The sequence below is a fragment of the Lampetra planeri genome, chromosome 2 (assembly GCF_965212315.1).
Source record: "Lampetra planeri chromosome 2, kcLamPlan1.2.h2, whole genome shotgun sequence".
NCBI lineage: Eukaryota > Metazoa > Chordata > Hyperoartia > Petromyzontiformes > Petromyzontidae > Lampetra > Lampetra planeri.
Genome location: NC_136108.1, coordinates 10,854,596 through 10,873,126, shown reverse-complemented (window position 1 = coordinate 10,873,126; position 18,531 = coordinate 10,854,596). Strand labels below are relative to the sequence as shown.

The following is an 18,531-nucleotide window of genomic DNA, read 5'->3' as shown; positions in this document are numbered from 1 at the left end:
AACATTTACAATCTGTTTAACACGTAGGCTTTCGCGAGCAGTATTATTCATAACTAGGTTTACTACCCGGCTTCGCCCCGACACTTGGATTCACCACGCCCGGCCGCCTTTGTCTCCCCAGTGGCGATGTTCACACCACACCAGTTACTCGTTTGAGGCTGAGTCGACATAAGGGAGGCCCAGGACCTGTTCAAATAATCGTCACCGGTGGTGGCCGTGAGCGGGAATCAAACTCGGGTTCGTAGCGCAGCGCGCTAACCACTACACTACCGCTCCCCCCACACACGTGCGCGCGCGTCCATAGGTACACATACACGCGCTTGCTGCAGACACGCAACTTTCGCGGAGGGTGGGGGGGTGACATCAGCAGGCACACTCGTGACGCTTCCGCATACGGGTCACATGACAGATGTGACGTCACAGCTCACTTGCCGTGCAAAATATATACATTATTGCGCCCCCCCCCCCCAAAAAAAATACAAAAGTCTATTTTTGTATTTTTTGCATGGTGTACAATCTGGAAAGTACCCACATGGCAAATTTCAAGTTTGTTGCATGTCAGGAAGTACGCTAAACATTTTTAACAGACACATTCACAAATTTCCCTTTTTTATATATATAAAGGTTTTTGGGCGAGATCGCGTTATTCATAAACACGTTCGGGCATGATACGCTGGTTGACCTGCTGACACGTGACCGAATGATATTGGAGGGGGGGGGGGGGGCTGCTGGGCGGCCACGTGGTCTAAAAGATATCTCGGGAGCCTTCGAGAAAGCTCGAGAGATCTGGAAGGTGGGCGGGGTGAAGGGCGGAGCCAGCCCCAGCCCAGGGGGATATAACGGGGGCCCCGTGAGGAGCTCGGGGTTCTTCGTGTGCTGGTGTGAAGAAGATCCACGTCGGGGAGAATAAGCCTCTAGCCACGCGGTCCGGGACCCAGCTTCTGGTCCGGGCCAGGATAGCGAACCGTGTCTAGGTCTGCCGTAGCGTGGTTAGATGGGCATTCGATACCCGAGTGTATATTGTGTGATGTTAGGTTGAAGTTGCTTAATAAAGTGTTGCTCCCAAGACAACGTCTTCGACTCAGTTGAACTCACTACACAGGTGTGTCACATGATAAGTGGCTGATTACTGATCTATTACATACTTCATTTCTAAACCCCGCTCTACCGGAGCGGATAGCATTCCCGTTTTTGCTAACTGTTGGTCACCTAATTTACAAACTTATATCCCATATTTTCAACCTGTCCATCAAAGAAGCATCAGTACCTCTAGAATGGAAACATTCCTATGTTTGTCCACTTCACAAACGGGGCCCTAAAGATGATCCAAATAACTACCGACCTATCTCAATTTTGTCCCCGTTGATGACATTTTTTGAAAAATTAATTTCACCAGGACATAACCGGATTCTCCAGAAGATTTTCTTGTTATAACTATCTTTGCAGTTAATTGAGTTTCGTATAATTAGGAAGGAAATTGTGGATTGCAACCTGTAATTACACTATTTACAGTGTAAATTGCTTTGTTGTAATTTAATAACCATCGTCAACCGACATGTTCGTGATTCGCACGAATTTTGGTTATAAAAGTGGACTTATTTAATTTATTGATACATGAAAGAAAATATATATACGTTGTAGTTTCATTATTGTGTCTTCAAAGTGTTAAATGTCCATTACAACTTGATGGCATAGAATAGTCGCACCATTTTAATCATTAAAAACATCTTTATTCATAAACACAAACATTGGCTTAAGAATACCAATTGCTGCCATGCTGTCATTATACTTAATACGATTTTTGTTATGCTGCATTAAAACATTGCGTTTTACATTGCAAACATGTGTTCAGGTGTTAATGTAAAGTATTGTGTCCAGCTATTTACTTCTTATTTTCGTAACCATTCAGATCTCAGATTGCTTTGCAGTCTGGAGATATTAGAATCCAGTACTGCCAATCCATTCCTAAATTCTTGATCATCGTGAGTTGTAAATGAGGAAAATGTAGATAAGCTGTCAGAGAGTGCCGACTGCACTTGCATCTTGTTAAAGCTGACATTTTCTGCTGGTTGGTATGTCTCCTTGTTCAATGAATTACGGATCACCATGGGTCCAGATGGGGTAAAGAGACCACTGTCCTCCATTCGATGGCGTTCGTTCACACTTATCGCATTGGTTGTTGGAGATTTGTACGATTGTTCTTTTTCTTCAACCGCAACACCACTGTCCCTTTCAGGAACCATTGTTTCTATCAGCAAAGCTGGAGAGATTGGAACGTGAGGAAGCTTACAAACGTCCTTTTGTCGAGATGGGCGTCCTTTATTGCATGTAGCTCCTTTCGTAGCATCATTTCCTTCATTGTTAACAAATTGTTTAATTGCAGGTGAATCAGTCCTTTGGACCAAACCACCATTATTACTCGAGTTATTATTTGTACCTATTGCTATGGATAAGTAAGAGGTATGCTCATGTTCTGGAAGGCGCCAAGTTGAATAGTCGTTGTCTTGAGATGTACATTTACTTCGGACAGTGTTTACATCCAAGTCCAACAAAAGGAGAGACATTTTATGCTGCAGGGCCCTGTGAAAATACACCGATAAAATAGTTTACCTTTTTATATATAAAGCATGAAATAGAGTACGTTAATGTGATTGTATAGCCTGCCTTGTCATGTCTTGCATCCTCTTCATCTCAAATTCTTTCCCTTTCAAGCTCATTTGTAGGATCTGCTTTTCTCGATCAGAAGCTTCCAGCTGCTCGTGCAGGTTCTGTACGCTGATATGAACGTCTGTCAGGTCTGACAACAACAAATGATCATGGTTAATGCCAGAGGTGGGACAAAGTCATTGTTATGCAAGTCCAAGTCGAGTCGCAAGTCATCAAATTCATGACTCGAGTCTGACTCGAGTCCAAGTCACATGACTCGAGTCCACATCTCAGAGGTGGGACAAAGTCATTGTTATGCAAGTCCAAGTCGAGTCGCAAGTCATCAAATTCATGACTCGAGTCTGACTCGAGTCCAAGTCACATGACTCGAGTCCACACCTCTGGTTAATGCTCATAACATAGTACATATTTTGATGCCGTTTGGCCAGTCACGCAGTGACTCGCAGTAAACTCACAAGAATAACATTTGTGCAACATGTATTTGAATGAAATGGTAACGGTGCAGCCCTGTAATTGCTTGATCGTGCCACTACTGGTCGAAAAGGCCTCCACCAGGAGCTCTGGGGCAACGAAACATCAGGTGGCTTGAAAAAAAACCCTTGAGCTTTCATTTCATTCCAATTGTTCTAAAGCTACGTTTTTAATCTGCTTCATTCTGTTGCATTTGCCATGTTAATCATTTCCCATTCACAGAGTAGGAAAGCATGGATTAATTATAATATTATACAGTCAAGAATTATGTTAAATGGCTCAACGCTCTAGCACCTCGACTTGTGAAATGAAAGCTAAATTGTCGTACTGTATGGACTTCATTATCCCGGCCACAATGTTATTAATCCATGCTCGAATTATATATGTCTGTGTCCTGTAAAATAAGTATAATTACAGAAGTTTGTATTATAGTAATGATCATAATAGTTGCACCCCTTATTAGTATGAAAGAGTGAACATTATGCTAAGTATACAGATTGACCACAGTTTATATGAGATAGGCTAGCCACTCAATCTGATGAACAATTATTGAAAGTTATACAATAAAGGATGTTAAAGGCTTTTGGTTCAGGAAACATTTTTCGTAATGAGATACCATATTTACCCAAAAATAAATTATTTTAGTGCAGAAAGTCCTTCCAAAGTTACTTTAGAAACCTTAATGAGAGCCCATCTCATTGTCTTATTCCTCTTCTAATGTGTATCTTGTTACTTTCTTTCGCATAGATAATGAATCCAATGTTCTCTACCAGGAGCGAGTATTTACAATTCCCCAATCATAAACTTTCTTTTTGCTGCTTTCATGCTTCCATTGTTGTGACCTCTTACGTGTTATGATCCCTGTGTAATTTTTTTAGCACAATAATTTTATGCAGCTCTCTCAAGCAAAATAATGTTTTTGAAATGAGGGGAAGCCTTTGATGTGAAATTTAAAACTTGAACACTCGCCTTCACAGGATAAAATAATGAAAGCTACTATCTGTGGATATCAATCAAAAGTGGGATAAAATACTTAATAAAAATGAGATGCATGGATCAGGGAACGGACACAAACAAAGACGTCATATTGACTGTAAATAGTGCGGCTGCTGGGATGTTGTATAAAGTACTTGTTTTCTCCATAATAGTGGTTTTTTGGGGAGGTCTACATGTTTATTTTATTACTTATATTCTTCACAATTATGATTATTATCATCTTGTAATGTGTATTATATAGTTTTGCATTGAACTGGGACATATCTGAGAGAGTCCTTTCCCATAAACATCTGTCAGTTTACCAGCATTGGATGAAGCAAGTCTGACTTGTGGTGAAACAGTGTCAACATAAATCTAGTTTGCTTGTGTTGAATCAATGTTGTGTAAATGAAGGGCACTCAGAAGACCGTGTGGCTGATGGGGTGTATAAAAACATATTTTATATATTTTTATGTGACTGGACAGATATGGGAAGGAGGTGTATTATGTCCTTGAAAAAAAAAAGGAAACTGGACTTGAGCAGCACATATCACTTGCAGGGATAATGGCCAATGAAGACTGAGGATAAATGGCAGCCAAAGGAGAAAACATTCCCAAGAGGATGACGACTACAGAGTGGGAGTAATGAGAACAGCTTAAGTGTGGGAGTGAGATGGATAGCGGCATCGTGTGCATATATGACGGGGACGGCGGCGGTATAAAGAGGCCTTCATCTAGCAGTGGACTGACCGTACCCGATGATGATTGAGAAAGTTCTACAGGCATTGTACGATATAACAGTATCATGTAATAATCCTTGAACCAGTAGTTAAATTGATATACCCTGTATTGTATACAAATCTTTTGCATTGATCTACTCTCAGGATAGATGATGAATCTGTGGGCTAACACGTGCCAATATGTCAAATGAAAATGAAAGGCAATTGAATGAGAGCCCAGAGTGCCCTGAGCACTTTCATTGTCATTCTGATCAAGTAGGTATTCTTGATTATCAAAATGTTTTTCCACTCGTCTGATATTATTTTTAATTGCCGAAGGAGCCTAATTACATTTAAACACTGATCTAAATCCTTATGGGACTGCAATGCAACCTTATGGGTCTGTGATGAATCTGTGATGAATCCTTTACGAATATAAGTGGCGAGTGATTTCTGAACAGGTCCTGCTCCCCGACTTCACCAACCCCCACTGAGCAGTGTAGTGAGGTATGGTCAAGCAATCCCCCTAAGCATGGTGTGGGGAAGCCTTCATCCAGCGCTGGATTGACAAAGGGCTGAAATCTAGCTCGACGAACTAACAATATGGCACCGAATCTGAAAATTTACATTTTGTATGAAACTGTTCTGTATAGATGGGTTTTTTTTGTTCATACACATGCACTTTACTGTATAACATGCCTGACTCTGCACGCCTTAGCTCAATTTCCAGCTGCTGCTTTTGGCAAAGGAAATTCCTCTCGCGCTCTTGCAGATTCTGTGCTGCCCTGTCGTGCTGTTCGCTCTGCTGCTGCAGTGCCTCGTGTAGGCCCCATTTTTCCTTCTCCAACTGTTCCGCTTGCTTCCGGCTCTCTTGCAGTTGCTTTTGCAGAAATGAGTTTTTTTCATGAAGTGCTAATCCTTGGGAAAGAGTGAACATACATTTCAATACATGTTGCTTTTGTACAGCGCTGTTAATGAAAAGCATCCGAGGGCACTTAACAAAAAAAACTCTAAAACCACTGGCCAATCAATCCAGCCAAAGGATAAGCAAATGCAAATACATTTAATGTGTCACATCAGCATTCCTTGGGACAAAGTTCCATTGCCAAAGGCAGGGAGCATACCAACTGAAGGCACTTGGCCCACTTTCAAATACATCTAGCAACTACCAAGAGTTCAACATTCATGGAGCGTAAGCTACCAACAGTTCTTGTAAATATACAGGCCCAAAACCACGAAGGGCCTCATAGATAGAAAGTCTTGCGCATAGAGAATAACATTGATATGTAGATTAGACATACTTTATCCATTAAATTAATGTTTCTAAGGTGTATCAATTCAACACCCCCCCCTTACCCCCCGTTTTTGTAAAGTTATTGCAATTCAGTATTGCATTCCATTAAATAATTTTATTTAACATTGTGGTGAATGTAGTGGCCACGAGTGGGGTTAGTTATATGAACACATTACCTTACTCGATTCTTACATATGAGATTCTATGCAATTATCGTCTGCATAAAAAATTATATTAATTGACGAATCGATGCATCACCATTAGAACCTCATTTGCCAGTAAAAAATATGATAATAGTTTTTTTACCCTTCTATCTGGCAACAAAACTGACACCTTTTTTACAAGGAGTCATGTTTGCATAGACCACAATACCTGCAGCCATAATGCAAACAAAAAACATAACTCTGATAATATTTGCACTGTCCTTGAAGTTGATTGGTCCACACCCGAGACAGCTTTCCTTAGAGCCTAGCCTCACATGGTGTTGGACCAGATGACGCCAAAAGGCGCACAACTCAAGGACAATGCACCATCAGAGTATGAGAGCTCGGGGTAAGCATTTACACCATTGGAACCTCATTTGCCAGTAAAAAATATGATAATTGTTTTTTTACCCTTCTATCGAATCGATGCATCGTTACACACCGAATGTTAATATCACCAGGGGTGTAAAAGGCTCAAGTATTCACCAATATACGCATTCATATGCTGTACATTAAAAAGTGTTTGTTAGGAAACGAATAAGTAAATGCACTAGCAATGAAGCTAAATATAATCTGCTAATCTTAGTTGTTAGCAGGAGGTCTTGCAGAATGCATCATTGCTGAAATACAATAGACTCAATGCCCTACAAACTCAACCAGCACTTAAAGGTGTACTGTACCACATGATAATTTCCTGTTCAAATGAATGAGCCGTCATGGTAGCAGCGTTTTGCTTTTATAGCACAAATGTCAGTACATCTTTTAAGATTAGAGTTTGTACATACCTTTCACGTCTGATGCTGCTGTTGTTGCATTCGCTTGTCTTTCATGTTGTCTCAGTTCTTCATTCATCTCTTTAATTTTTCTAAACATAACACATTGAAAGTGTTTTAACATGTTTATATATTTTTTTCTCACGTAAAATATGGCAGCATTCATATTCTCTGGCTGGGGCAGAATATAATAATGATGCCTTTTAATTGTCCTGGAAAGCCTCACCGAGTCTTAAGACTGGGTCCTAAGACTAAGTTTCAGAATGGCATTGCATTCAGATAATTCGCCAGTTTGATTGAAGAGTGAACGTACAAACTTCATATTCTGAGTCAAACACCATCTGGCCGCACGAAGTGTATGTCAACAGGTGTAATTGGAGAATGCTCAGTGTAAATACATTCTTTACATATTTACTGAGTATATTTTAGTCTTGGATTATAATATGAATGTTGTGTCTAAAGTCACAACAACACTCCATGTCTTGAATACATTTAGTTTCATTTACAAGCTGTTATCACTCTGCTGCCTGATTAAGGCCACTGCACACCATACTTCACCATGCTGCTCCGTGTAGGTTGGTGAAGGGGGTGGGGGGCCCAGGACCAGTTCAAATATGACTCGTCACCGATGCTAGCCATGGCCAGAAATCAAATTCAGGTTGCGAGGTTCATTGCGCAAATCTAGTTACATGTTATTACTGCAGTGAATAATTTGTAATGCACGTGGGAATGTAATTGTGCTATATAGCATAGAGCAAGGTAGAGAACAAGTGTTTCAGATGGGGAATGAGGTAGGGAAATGGAATGGCCTTCACCACCTCGATGGGAAGATGCTAAAAACATATACAGTCCGTGAATGGCAATGCATTTTCACTTTTTTCCCTATTAAGAAAGTTGCATTGGTTCAACGTGGTGTCAATGTAATGAGTGCCACCTTCGCAGTTGGATGTTCTCACTGCGCAGAGGCAGCAAGGCCAAAGCGATGTCAGCCTGGGTGGTAACACCGCTCACTGCTGACGGCAAGGTTGGGACCTTTTCTTCCAGCTCTTTCACCAGGCGTGCTACGTTCTCTCCTGCACAGACATTAAACAGTTACGCCATGAGCATACCCCATATATTTTATATTTAACTCTGTCACTCGAGAGATAAACCCACACACACTACATACAGTCTTGAGGGATTGCCTGGCAGGGTCTGTGCCTTGCTCTCTGTCTGCCAAGTGCTGTCATGTACCAAAATATGATACTCTATAACACTCGCGCGTGTCATTCTAGCACGTCGGTAAATGCTTATTATTGTTTAATGTCAAATCAGTCACACTCAACCCTATTGGCCAATTGTGTCGCACAGAAATGTTACCAATAGTTGCGGTCAGCTGCCATACCCACCTTAGATCAGCAGTGTTGCAAATATATTTCCAAGGAACGAGAATAATACTTCTTTACAACCCTTTTGTCAATCCACTGCCCAGCGCATGGATGTTGTTTGACCATACTTCACCCATGCTGGTAGGTGCAGGTTGGATGCAGTTGACAAAAACATATTATCAACTTGATGCTAGTCTTTTTTTGTTCTCCTTTTAGCCAAGGGGATATTAACGTGACATTGTGTGTGCATTGTTGTGTGCCTAATAATAGAGAATCAACATCGTACATGTGTTCAACCACACGGAGCTCCCCTGTCCTCCTACTCCCTCTCCCCTGCTGCGTGAGGAAACAGGACAGCCCCCCCCATTGTCTGATGGGTGTACCGAGGTGCAATTCCTCCCTCCTCACATCTCTACCCCTCTCCCCCCATCTCTGCTCAACCCCATCCCTCTCCCCCTGTCGCTTGCATAGATCTTTCCGCCGCCCACTCACTCTGGAACCCTGAAAGCAGCTACATTTGGAGGCTGGCCCCCTCTTTTCTCTCCACCTGATGAAGACCGCTTGTGTTGCGATCGAAACGTCGTGGGTTTTTGCTTTAAATTTAGATTTTTGTTTTCTATCTACGTGACTTTACCGAAAGAACCAAGAATATGGCAGGCACCGCAGGGAAGAAGGGTGGGAAGCTGGGTCATAGAGACCCTCTGGGCGAAATATTTTGAAATATAAACCTTACACTATAAACAGGCCATTATTATACTGTATACAACAATGCATAATAGAACAATACTATATATTTACACTGTGGGAGCAATGTTTTGAGAACAATATATGCACATACAGTACACAATGTGCATTACTGTAATCAAGCGTTGTTGATTACTTATATAATGATGGAATGGAAATCGTTCGCAGAAATAACAATCCAACCGTAAATGAAAACATTTGTGCCACTTCTCCTCCATGGTTTCCCAATCACAAAGTTTTCAGAATGGTATAAAAAAATATTAGTTCACGAAAAAAAGGTTCATTTGAAGGGCAGTCACAAAAAATAGAATTCTACCTCAACCCAAATATTGTCTGCATATTTGCACTTTTTTTCATTTCCTATTTTCTCTTGCACTATTTGTCTATTGGTTTTGCTTAGATGGGCTTGCTACACCACACATTCAGGAGTGAATTCAACCGTACACTCCAATGAGATATATCGATCGTGCCCTACTCGTGATACCCATGCCCCACGTTTCGAGCCTGGGGGGATGCGAACGGCTTCTGTTTGTCGAGTGCCCAGCCTTCGAAATTCCCAACCCTTGAAGAGGTTGGGGAATTCGTAGTCAATGGAGACTTACGTCCATGTTGACGACCCACCTGTTTAAAAGACATTATTTTAGTTCTCTATCTTGTCTCTTTTAGGATTTCTCTCCCCAGTTACTTACTTATTTTCATCCTTCACCATGCTCAGCGATCAAAGGTCCATTGTTTAAGGAAGCCTTATTAATCGAATTAATTGTTGAGCTGCCAGTAAAATGATCGTACGTGCATGACAAAAAAATTGCAATTATTTTCAGCTATGTTTTATAGAAAAAATTTAGCTACTGTACGAGTTTAGTTATCCTGTGTCCTAGAGGGTCATATTTTACTTCAATTTGACACGAAAGTTTTTTGCAGCCAAATCAACTCCTGAGAGCAACACATGGGAAAAGCTTGAGAGAATAATTTTTAACACGTAGCCCAACCAATAAAACCAGAAGACCTTGTTTACACCGCTGCCTTCAACCTTTCCCTACTTGTAAGAGTTGGTGACTATTTCTCCATAGCGTGCTACATATCGCAGTAGGAGTCTATTTTTCTCTCTCAGTTATTTAGTAGTAGGTGGGTAGTGTCTAGTTGCTACAAAACATGGTGACCACAGTTTATTTCCTGATCACGGCTAACATTTGTGGGGATTGATATGTTAACGGGTTGTGAACTCACCTCTACCAATCCATCCAAATGGGTGTGGTAAAGTATGGTCAAACAACCCCCTGACACTTTGGGAATATCTTCATTCCAAAGTTGATTGGCAGAGGGCTTTATCGTATATTACCTTTTTATTTTAACACACGAATATGAACATGCTTTTTTGTAAGGGTTAGCTGATAGCGATGGTAATTAGCATTCCACTTGAAGGTATAGTGTGCACATATAATCTATCTTCAAATATACAAATCAATTTGTAGTTGCACAAATAGGAAACCATAATGTGCATATTACCCCCCTCTCGAGATGAATGAATCTCGAGACCCAGTGGTGAGCAACAATGCGCCGACCTTGGCAACTGGGCGCAAATGGAGGCCAGGAAAAGCAGTCCAGGAGGCAACAGCAGCCCTCAGACATGCTGACATTGTGGGTCATGTTCAGCAAGGGAGAGGAGGCCTTGGGCTAACTAGCCGTGCTGCTTGGAGTAAGGCCACTGCACCAGAGCGGCGGAAGATGGTAGTGCAGGAAGTACGCCATCAGGAGGAGGCTGCAAGGTGGGCCAAGGCAGTCTCTCTTGCCAAACAGGGACAGTGGACTCGATGGGACAGTGTGGAGAAGAGGAAGATCAGCTGGAAGGATCTGTGGGCCATGGAAGCGAGGCGGTTGAGCTTTTCCATCAGAGCAACATATGACGTCCTTCCAACACCAGTTAATCTTCACCAATGGTATGGTGAAGATCCGGACTGTGCCCTCTGTTCCATGCCAGCCAACCTCAGGCACATTCTCACAGGGTGTAAAACAAGCCTCACCCAAGGACGCTACACTTGGCGTCACAACCAAGTCCTTAAAAACCTTGCGTCCGCCCTGGAGGACAAGCGAGCTGCCACCAACTCCCTACCACCCCCAGCAGCATCACACCCCTTACGGACGACCTTTGTCCACGAAGGGGCTAAACCACCGAAGAGCGGCTCTACACCAATAGAGCGAGACCAGCTGCGCTTGGCCCGCGACTGGAAAATGCTAGCTGACATTGGCCGGCAACTTGTGTTTCCTCCGGAGATCGCAACCACCACCCTAAGACCTGACATGGTGCTCTGGTCCCGTTCGCTCAAGAAGGTCTTCATCATTGAGCTCACAGTACCCTGGGAGGACTCAGTAGATGAGGCTTATGAGCGAAAACATCTGCGCTATGCCAATCTAGCTGCCGAAGCACGGCATCATGGCTGGAACACAGAAGTCCGACCAGTGGAGGTGGGCTGCAGAGGTTTTGTGGCAACATCTACAACCAGACTGCTTAGAGACCTGGGAATTAAGGGCCAGAGCCAGCGTTCGGCAATCAGAGCTGTATCAGAGGCGGCAGAAGGCAGCAGTCAGTGGCTCTGGATGAAGAGGAAAGACCCCAGCTGGGCCCCAAAGTGAGAGGGCCAGGAGGTATGCAGTCAACAATGCTTGACTCAGGGAGGAGGACACCCCTGCCATGCATAGTCCCATGGGATGTTGGCTATCAACAACAAGGCAACTCCTATGACTAATTGGGAATGGGACGCAAGCGTAGGATTGATCACCCTGTCGCTGGCCGCCTTTGGGGAGGGTGTATAGTATGAAAGGCCGAAACACCCTAGGAACCAAAGGTTCACTACTGACGATGCGCTCCCCAAATTTCACCAGGCTCACTGTTCATGAACTCTTGGAAGTGCTTGCACAAAGGATAGTAACATCTCATCCTGTGTTCTTTGGAATCCCCCCCCCCCCTTTAATGTTAAGCAAAAGTTGGGGTGGGGGGGTGTCTTATGTGGTTTGTATGCGTGACCAGATTTGTATAACTTTATTGGCATTGAGTACAGGTTTAGGGGTGTGTCTCACTCTCCAGTGTCTTATAATCTGGAAAACATGGTACAGTTTATACCTAGTGATATATTAATTTATTGATTCCAAATCTTGACTTAAAGCAGGACTGAGAAGGCGATGGCTTTGAACCCATCTACATGACTTTACCGAAAGACCCAATGGATTATTGATTGATTATTTATTCCACACTGATTTCTAATGACCCTCTTTCGTCTCCGCAGGTGATGAAATATTGTGAACGCGACAGTGTTATATTTTGGAAAGAGTGTTCAGAGACTTAATATCTATGTGTATTGAGATTGGTGGGAGGACAGGCTCGAAATGAAAATATTGTTTCTCCAGAATGTGTCGCTATCATTTTTGTGAGGTACCTAGAAACACATGGGTCAACCTGTATACTGTATTTGCTGCAGCCATACAATATACAGGAAGGACTCTTCAGTGTGAATTGCCAGATGGGTTTAAGAGGGCTTTGGGAAAAAAAAAAAACAGCAATGCTCGCAGTGTTGTTTGTAAGAATGCCAGCTGACACAACACTAGAGGTCTGAATGTAAAGTACATGCAGATAAAAATAAATCCTCTACCTTGTCCTGTGAGCAAGGATTTGAGCTCCACAAGCAATTCTCTCACTGTGTGGGTTTTTGGTGGCGACACCTGGTGGCTGGTGCTGTTGGTACCATCCTCATTTTCAACGATGTGGTTCCCAGGTTTGTGGACTCTGTCTGTAATCGGCTGGCTTAGCCCCTGATCGACATTTGACGACTCTTTAGCACCGTGCAGCCAACTCTGATCCATCACTGTCATCCCATGGTGGTTAAGACCTGTAAATGTAATATTACAAAAAAATACATGTCATGCAAAACAAATACTGCATACATGTTTAATTTAACGCATGCACTATATTTTGGGTGGTAGCACTAATCCTTGTGTACAAACGTTGAGGCACTCGATACAAGGATTGTGCAATCCTTCAGCATTGCCCGAGGGCGTTACAGAAAATGTTACATTGTAGGACTAAGAAGGCGACGGCTTTGGGAAGGTCTTCATCAAGCAGTGGATTGATCATGGCTACTGATGATAAAAGTATGAAGTGGTTTTTTTCGCTCCCAATTCCTAATTATGTCTATCCTAACCAACCTGGTGTACCTGCTCTACTGTATAGTATTGTAATATTGTATGCTTTATAAAAAAAAATATTGTGATGCAATTTGAAAGAATGTAAAATGATCCTGGCAGCAGCAATAAAAAAAAACATTTCATTTACTGGATATGTGTTGATATGATGGTTTTAAGAATTATACTTTGAAGATCATAAATGCAGCACTAAAAATTTATGATAATTTACATCCATTTGTTAATCCCCTATGCCTATGGCATGAAAGCCTTCCCATGCCTTGCAGACAGACATGATCAAGTGTGGCCAAATTATCCCTATGGCAGAAAAGCCTGGGGATGTCAAATTTTCATCAGGCATGAATAAAACTGTCGTTACCAAAGCAGTTACGTCTCGGTCATGCCTTCTTACATCAGTGGCATTTAAATCTGTGCTGTGGGATTTGAATCTGTGCTGTGGAATTTGAATATGTGCTGTGGGCTCTGAATCTGTGCTGTGGGTTCCGAGAGCGGTGTGCTAAAAAACTGCCCCACTTGTTCCATAAGACACGTCACGTAAAAGCTTCTAAAATTACTTTCACAGCTCCTTTTAAAATGTGTGTGGAAATTGACGTGGAATACTAATGGCTATAACGGTTGGCCAAATAAATATACGGTACTGTAATGCTTTACATTATTCGCATGCACATTTTGTGGACATACGATTATGACCACGTATGCATTGATTCATGTTATAGGTTAAACAACACAAAGCGGTCATTGTGTTTTACATCACGCTAGAATCAATTGCCCCGAAGTCTGCAGCACACTGGTAGCACAACACCATGGGGGTGAGGATAACAGAGGTCTTCTCGCATTGAGCCAACGCGCAACTATTGCGCCCCCTACCAACGGACCCCGTCATTTGTAGAGGCGAGTTCCCTAATCCACTCTGCCCTGTTTGAAGATTAGGAATGGGTCGCCAGGGAACTGTTATCATGGTTACAGTTTCCATAGCTGCGTGCACTCCTCCGAGTGGACCCATGCTCGGCGGCGTTGGTGTTCGTGCGGCAACAAACCCTGAGCAACAGGGGCGAGCGAGCCTTGCCTCTGGCACTCGTTGGCCGCACGCCACCGCGAAATCCCCTGGCCAAAGGCATCACCACCTTCGCCTCCGCGTAACAGTCGGTGGCAGCGTGGGAGGAGAGTTGGGGAACACCCTGCCTGGGCACCTGGGAGGATGCTATTGGGGATAAGGAGGGGCCGGCCGGTCACACGATGGATAACGTGGGTTAAATAGGTTTACACAAAATATATATAGTACGCTAAAATCGCCCCAACAACACGTGCGTGATAGGATACCGCTTGCCTTAATATCCTGTCAATTTGATCATCTGTTATTACAAAAATGATCTCGCCGTTGTAGGGAATGGCATGTAGGGTGGCATATTGTCGTATTATTATACTCATCTTGCAAGCCCCCCCGAGTCTTGCATCAGATCACGTTACATGGACATCGTGATTATTAATCGCCTCTTACCGTTTGCAATTCTGACAAGCCAGTGGTGGCAACAGCTGGGGAGGTAATTTTTCGATACGTTAATATTAGACATTTACCTATGCCCTTTGCAGCAGGTTTAACTGCATATGCTTCTGCATTAATGTAGCCTTGGCTATATTTGTCCTCCAATGTCTCCCAAGCCAAATTCTGCAGGTTATTTTTCAGGACTCTCCTGTTCCAGTAATGTATTGCCATCTGCTGGCCGCGACATCCAACAGCTGCAATTACAATTTAGCAGCGCTTTGATGGTACATTATTACACACGATTAGGGACGATGATGGGATATTCCGGATTAAAATAATTACTCAAGGCATTGTCTTACAGATGAGATGCTGCTAACACTTAATCTTTTTCTCCATAATTCCGTACAACATTACATACTAAACACGCATTGCATTATTCAAGCTACCCCAGTTTGCAGTATTTGCTTGCTGTCTATACAAATATCAAAGTTCACATCGCAGACAATGTGTTATACTTTCACGGTGACGAACACGGGTTGTCAGAGGGGATGAGGGCACGGCGGTAAGACATTTATTCTTGCATCTGACCTTTTTTGCTGCCAGCCTGAGAATTTTTCACGGTTTTGGCCACCTGCTGTCGTTTCTCCTCCGACTTGGCCACTTTCGTCTTTGTCTTGGGGCCAGAAGGGGCATTTCTCTCGCCCTTTTTGACGGCGGGCTTCATTGTCGGGAACGTGGCTTGAATCGGTATGGTCGAAGGAGAAAACGCAACATATAATTTCCCCAGTTTTCACGGTGACAATATTGTCGTTGCACTCAACATTGTGTTGGAACATACGCAGTGCTGTATATATATCTGCTTACCTTGTGGTTAAAACATATTTCAAATACGTGGTATTATCTCACCCCAAACATACCGGTTTAAAAGCTATGCCTTGCTGTGAGAAAATGCACTGTGATGTGGTCCTCACATCAGCTGACTCACGGTACCCTTGGCGCTGGAGTTTGAGTTTGTGTAGACTGTTAAGCCAGCTGTGTTTGACCTCTTGAGTTTAATCAGTTGGCCATGGGTGTGCAGCCTGAATTCTAAGAAACTCGGGAGAAATACAAATTGGGGATGAACAAACGGCATTTTCTAACTCATCGAGGTCCCCAATGGTACAAACTATCTTCTTGGTTCTTTCGGTAAAGTCACGTAGAAGGGAAATAATAAAATAATAAAAATAAAACATAATAAAATAATTCTCACGACGTTTCGGCCACAACGCAAGCAGCCGTCCTCAGGTGAAGACCAGGTCTGTCGGGGAGACAGCGTCACACTACACCCCATAACAACTCCGATCAGCACCTCCGATTGGCACGGTTGGCTACGTACGGTGCGAACCAAGTTCAACATACGCACAGGACATACAACACGTGGGTGTAGGTAGAGGATTGTAATTAAACGACGCCGTGCAATGTTTGCCTGTAACCAAATCACCCAGAATGCGCGCCCGTTCTCATTTAACCGAGCAGAGCGAGCACTTGAACGGGTGAACCACCACCAGGCATTGATTCATTGCCATGCGATGCAAGGCGAGGGGCAACAGGTCGCTTGGTGAACAGTAGGTGGCAGTACAGCAAATTGTCTCGGTCCACATACTATATAGATTTACTGCAGTGGGTCTGCGTGTAAATTAAACGATCTGTGTGGAGCTATGAATGACACCTCCTGGGTATGCTCGAGTTTTCTCCTGGTTCTCTGATGATTTCCTACTACGTACCAAACACTCAAAAAATAACGTTGGCCAAGTTTCCCAATGCAGGGTGACCCTTCTGGAGAAAAAAACTAGTATTGAGCTTAAGTGAGGCTTTTCTGGGTAAGTAACTGCCATTATTAAGTAATAACAATAATTTACAGCCCATACAGAGGCCGAGCACACACATTTGCCCTGACTCCGCTCACAAGTATTTCGCATTGCACAGAACACAAACACACATCCATCGCTGTCTTGTCGGTTTCTAAATACAATTCTGGACGAAGGGCACGCCCTATGCAGTTTTGATCATGGGGGTTGTTTGACCAGATCGCTGGTCAGTAAAGGGATGTGGGCAACCCCTGAACCAGGTCAAATATTACTCACCACTGATTCTACTGCGTAGGGTTTATTTTGCTGGTGTGATGTGTGACTCTCTGATGTGTTTTCAGGTTGTTACCGTGTGTTGTTTTGACATTACGTGCCCCGCTTCGCTCCATGTGTTGGGAGCTTCTTATTAGGTACGGATTGAAGAATCTCACTTTCTGACTAGATTATGTATCATTGTTGCCTGCAAAACGTCGGACATCATGCCAAATAGACCGTAAAACCCCCAAACATTCGAGAGCTATGAGCATCGGTGTTGTTAGCCGTTGCGAAGAATGAAACTGGTTGCTGAATCCATTGTTCCGTGTGTCAAAGGACTTTTATCATAAATTATGATTGTGTGTAAAATGCTTTTTTCCATTCCCCAACAGGTGTTCCTTTTCTGCACTTGACTTCGGCATTGCCTTCAGGCAATTTTAACCGCTATCCCGTAGCTCACTTATGGCTTAGTATTATACATTTCAGTAACCAACCACTGTTTTGCAAACACTATTGTTTCACTTTACAGAATACTGATTAATCTGTGAATGTAAGCTGCTCGAGCGAAGCACTGCAAACTAAGTTTGTGGAGTTCTCTCTCTCACTTTTATGGTTCTCACAGGACAGAAAATTTGATTAGATTGTCATGTAAAGTACAAGCACGTACAGTGATGTTTGGATGGATTAGAACATGTGCGAGCCCATTTAAAACACCCTCTAGCCCAGGTTATTCTCTGTTCAGATGGAGAAATGAAACATCAAATGCGTGATCGGCGAGCCTCTGCAGCGTATGGAAGGTTATTATTTATACTCAACTTTATGGGACTTACTGCTATTTTAAAATGCATATGGTCTACATGGCTGTAGTTTTTTGGTTAATATATCATTCAAATGGAAAACGGGAAAAGGGGTAATTTTCTATCCAGTGTACAATTTTCAGAATTGCAAAACAACTCAATCATGGTTCTGGTACACTTCATGCCCACATTATTTATCAATGCAAAGTAATACAGGTACACTTTCACAGTATATCATGCATCATTGTGTCGTTTCAAAATTTGTTGGCAAGAGGAACAACACTCACAAGATGCAGGAATACTGGAGTCCTTCGCATTAGCTGTTGAATAACTCAACAAAATGAACCCTCCGCACGACACAAGCCTACACAGACGAGTTCGCCAAGCTTCAATTACCTTTTAACTGCATAGCAGCACAATGCGAGGCTAATTATTTACACCTGAAATCAATCGGCTATGACCAAGTTTGAAAGATGTGCAATGCAAGATTCCTTTTATCTCTGAAAATGTTCACACTTTTAGCTCCTAGTCACATTTCTTGCTTGTCCTTTGCTAAATGGGAGGATACTGTTGTATTCATGGGCAGGTGTGCTCAAATATGAAACGGATTGCCTTGTTCAAAATTAGATTATACGTTAATTACGGGAGCATTATGGCAGTCTCGAAAAAACTGGAAATGGTTTTTGGCACTTTTGTTGAGACGCAGGTGTGAGGCATTGTGTGATGATTGCGTACATGAGCA

General features: G+C 42.8%; 1 protein-coding gene across 2 annotated transcripts; it reads right to left on the bottom strand.

The window, feature by feature from the left end:
* Positions 1-1,719: 1,719 nt before the first annotated feature.
* Positions 1,720-18,350, bottom strand: LOC144727759 (coiled-coil domain-containing protein 14-like). Of its 2 annotated transcripts, XM_078606826.1 has the most exons (10): positions 18,077-18,349; positions 15,862-15,976; positions 15,479-15,628; positions 14,474-14,608; positions 12,858-13,094; positions 8,037-8,175; positions 7,115-7,194; positions 5,532-5,750; positions 2,665-2,797; positions 1,720-2,580 (listed from the first exon to the last, which is right to left on the bottom strand). In XM_078606826.1, exons 3-10 carry the CDS (start codon positions 15,612-15,614, stop codon positions 1,890-1,892), a joined length of 1,770 nt encoding a protein of 589 aa, XP_078462952.1. In that variant the 5' UTR covers positions 15,615-15,628; positions 15,862-15,976; positions 18,077-18,349; the 3' UTR covers positions 1,720-1,889. The 2 variants fall into 2 exon arrangements, with proteins under 2 accessions (XP_078462952.1, XP_078462961.1); XM_078606835.1 differs by lacking the exon at positions 15,862-15,976 and having other exon boundaries at positions 18,077-18,350.
* Positions 18,351-18,531: the final 181 nt, after the last annotated feature.

What these genes read in the sequence shown, in the direction of transcription:
- LOC144727759 (XM_078606835.1), bottom strand. Translation starts at nt 15,614, where the DNA reads ATGAAGCCCGCCGTCAAAAAGGGCGAGAGAAATGCCCCTTCTGGCCCC. An exon ending in GCGGCCAACGAGTGCCAGAG is followed by an intron (nt 13,095 to 14,473) that starts GCAAGGCTCGCT and finishes TTACATTTACAG; the next exon opens with GTCTTAACCACCATGGGATG. An exon ending in AGCAGCATCAGACGTGAAAG is followed by an intron (nt 5,751 to 7,114) that starts GTATGTACAAAC and finishes CTCTTTCCCAAG; the next exon opens with GATTAGCACTTCATGAAAAA.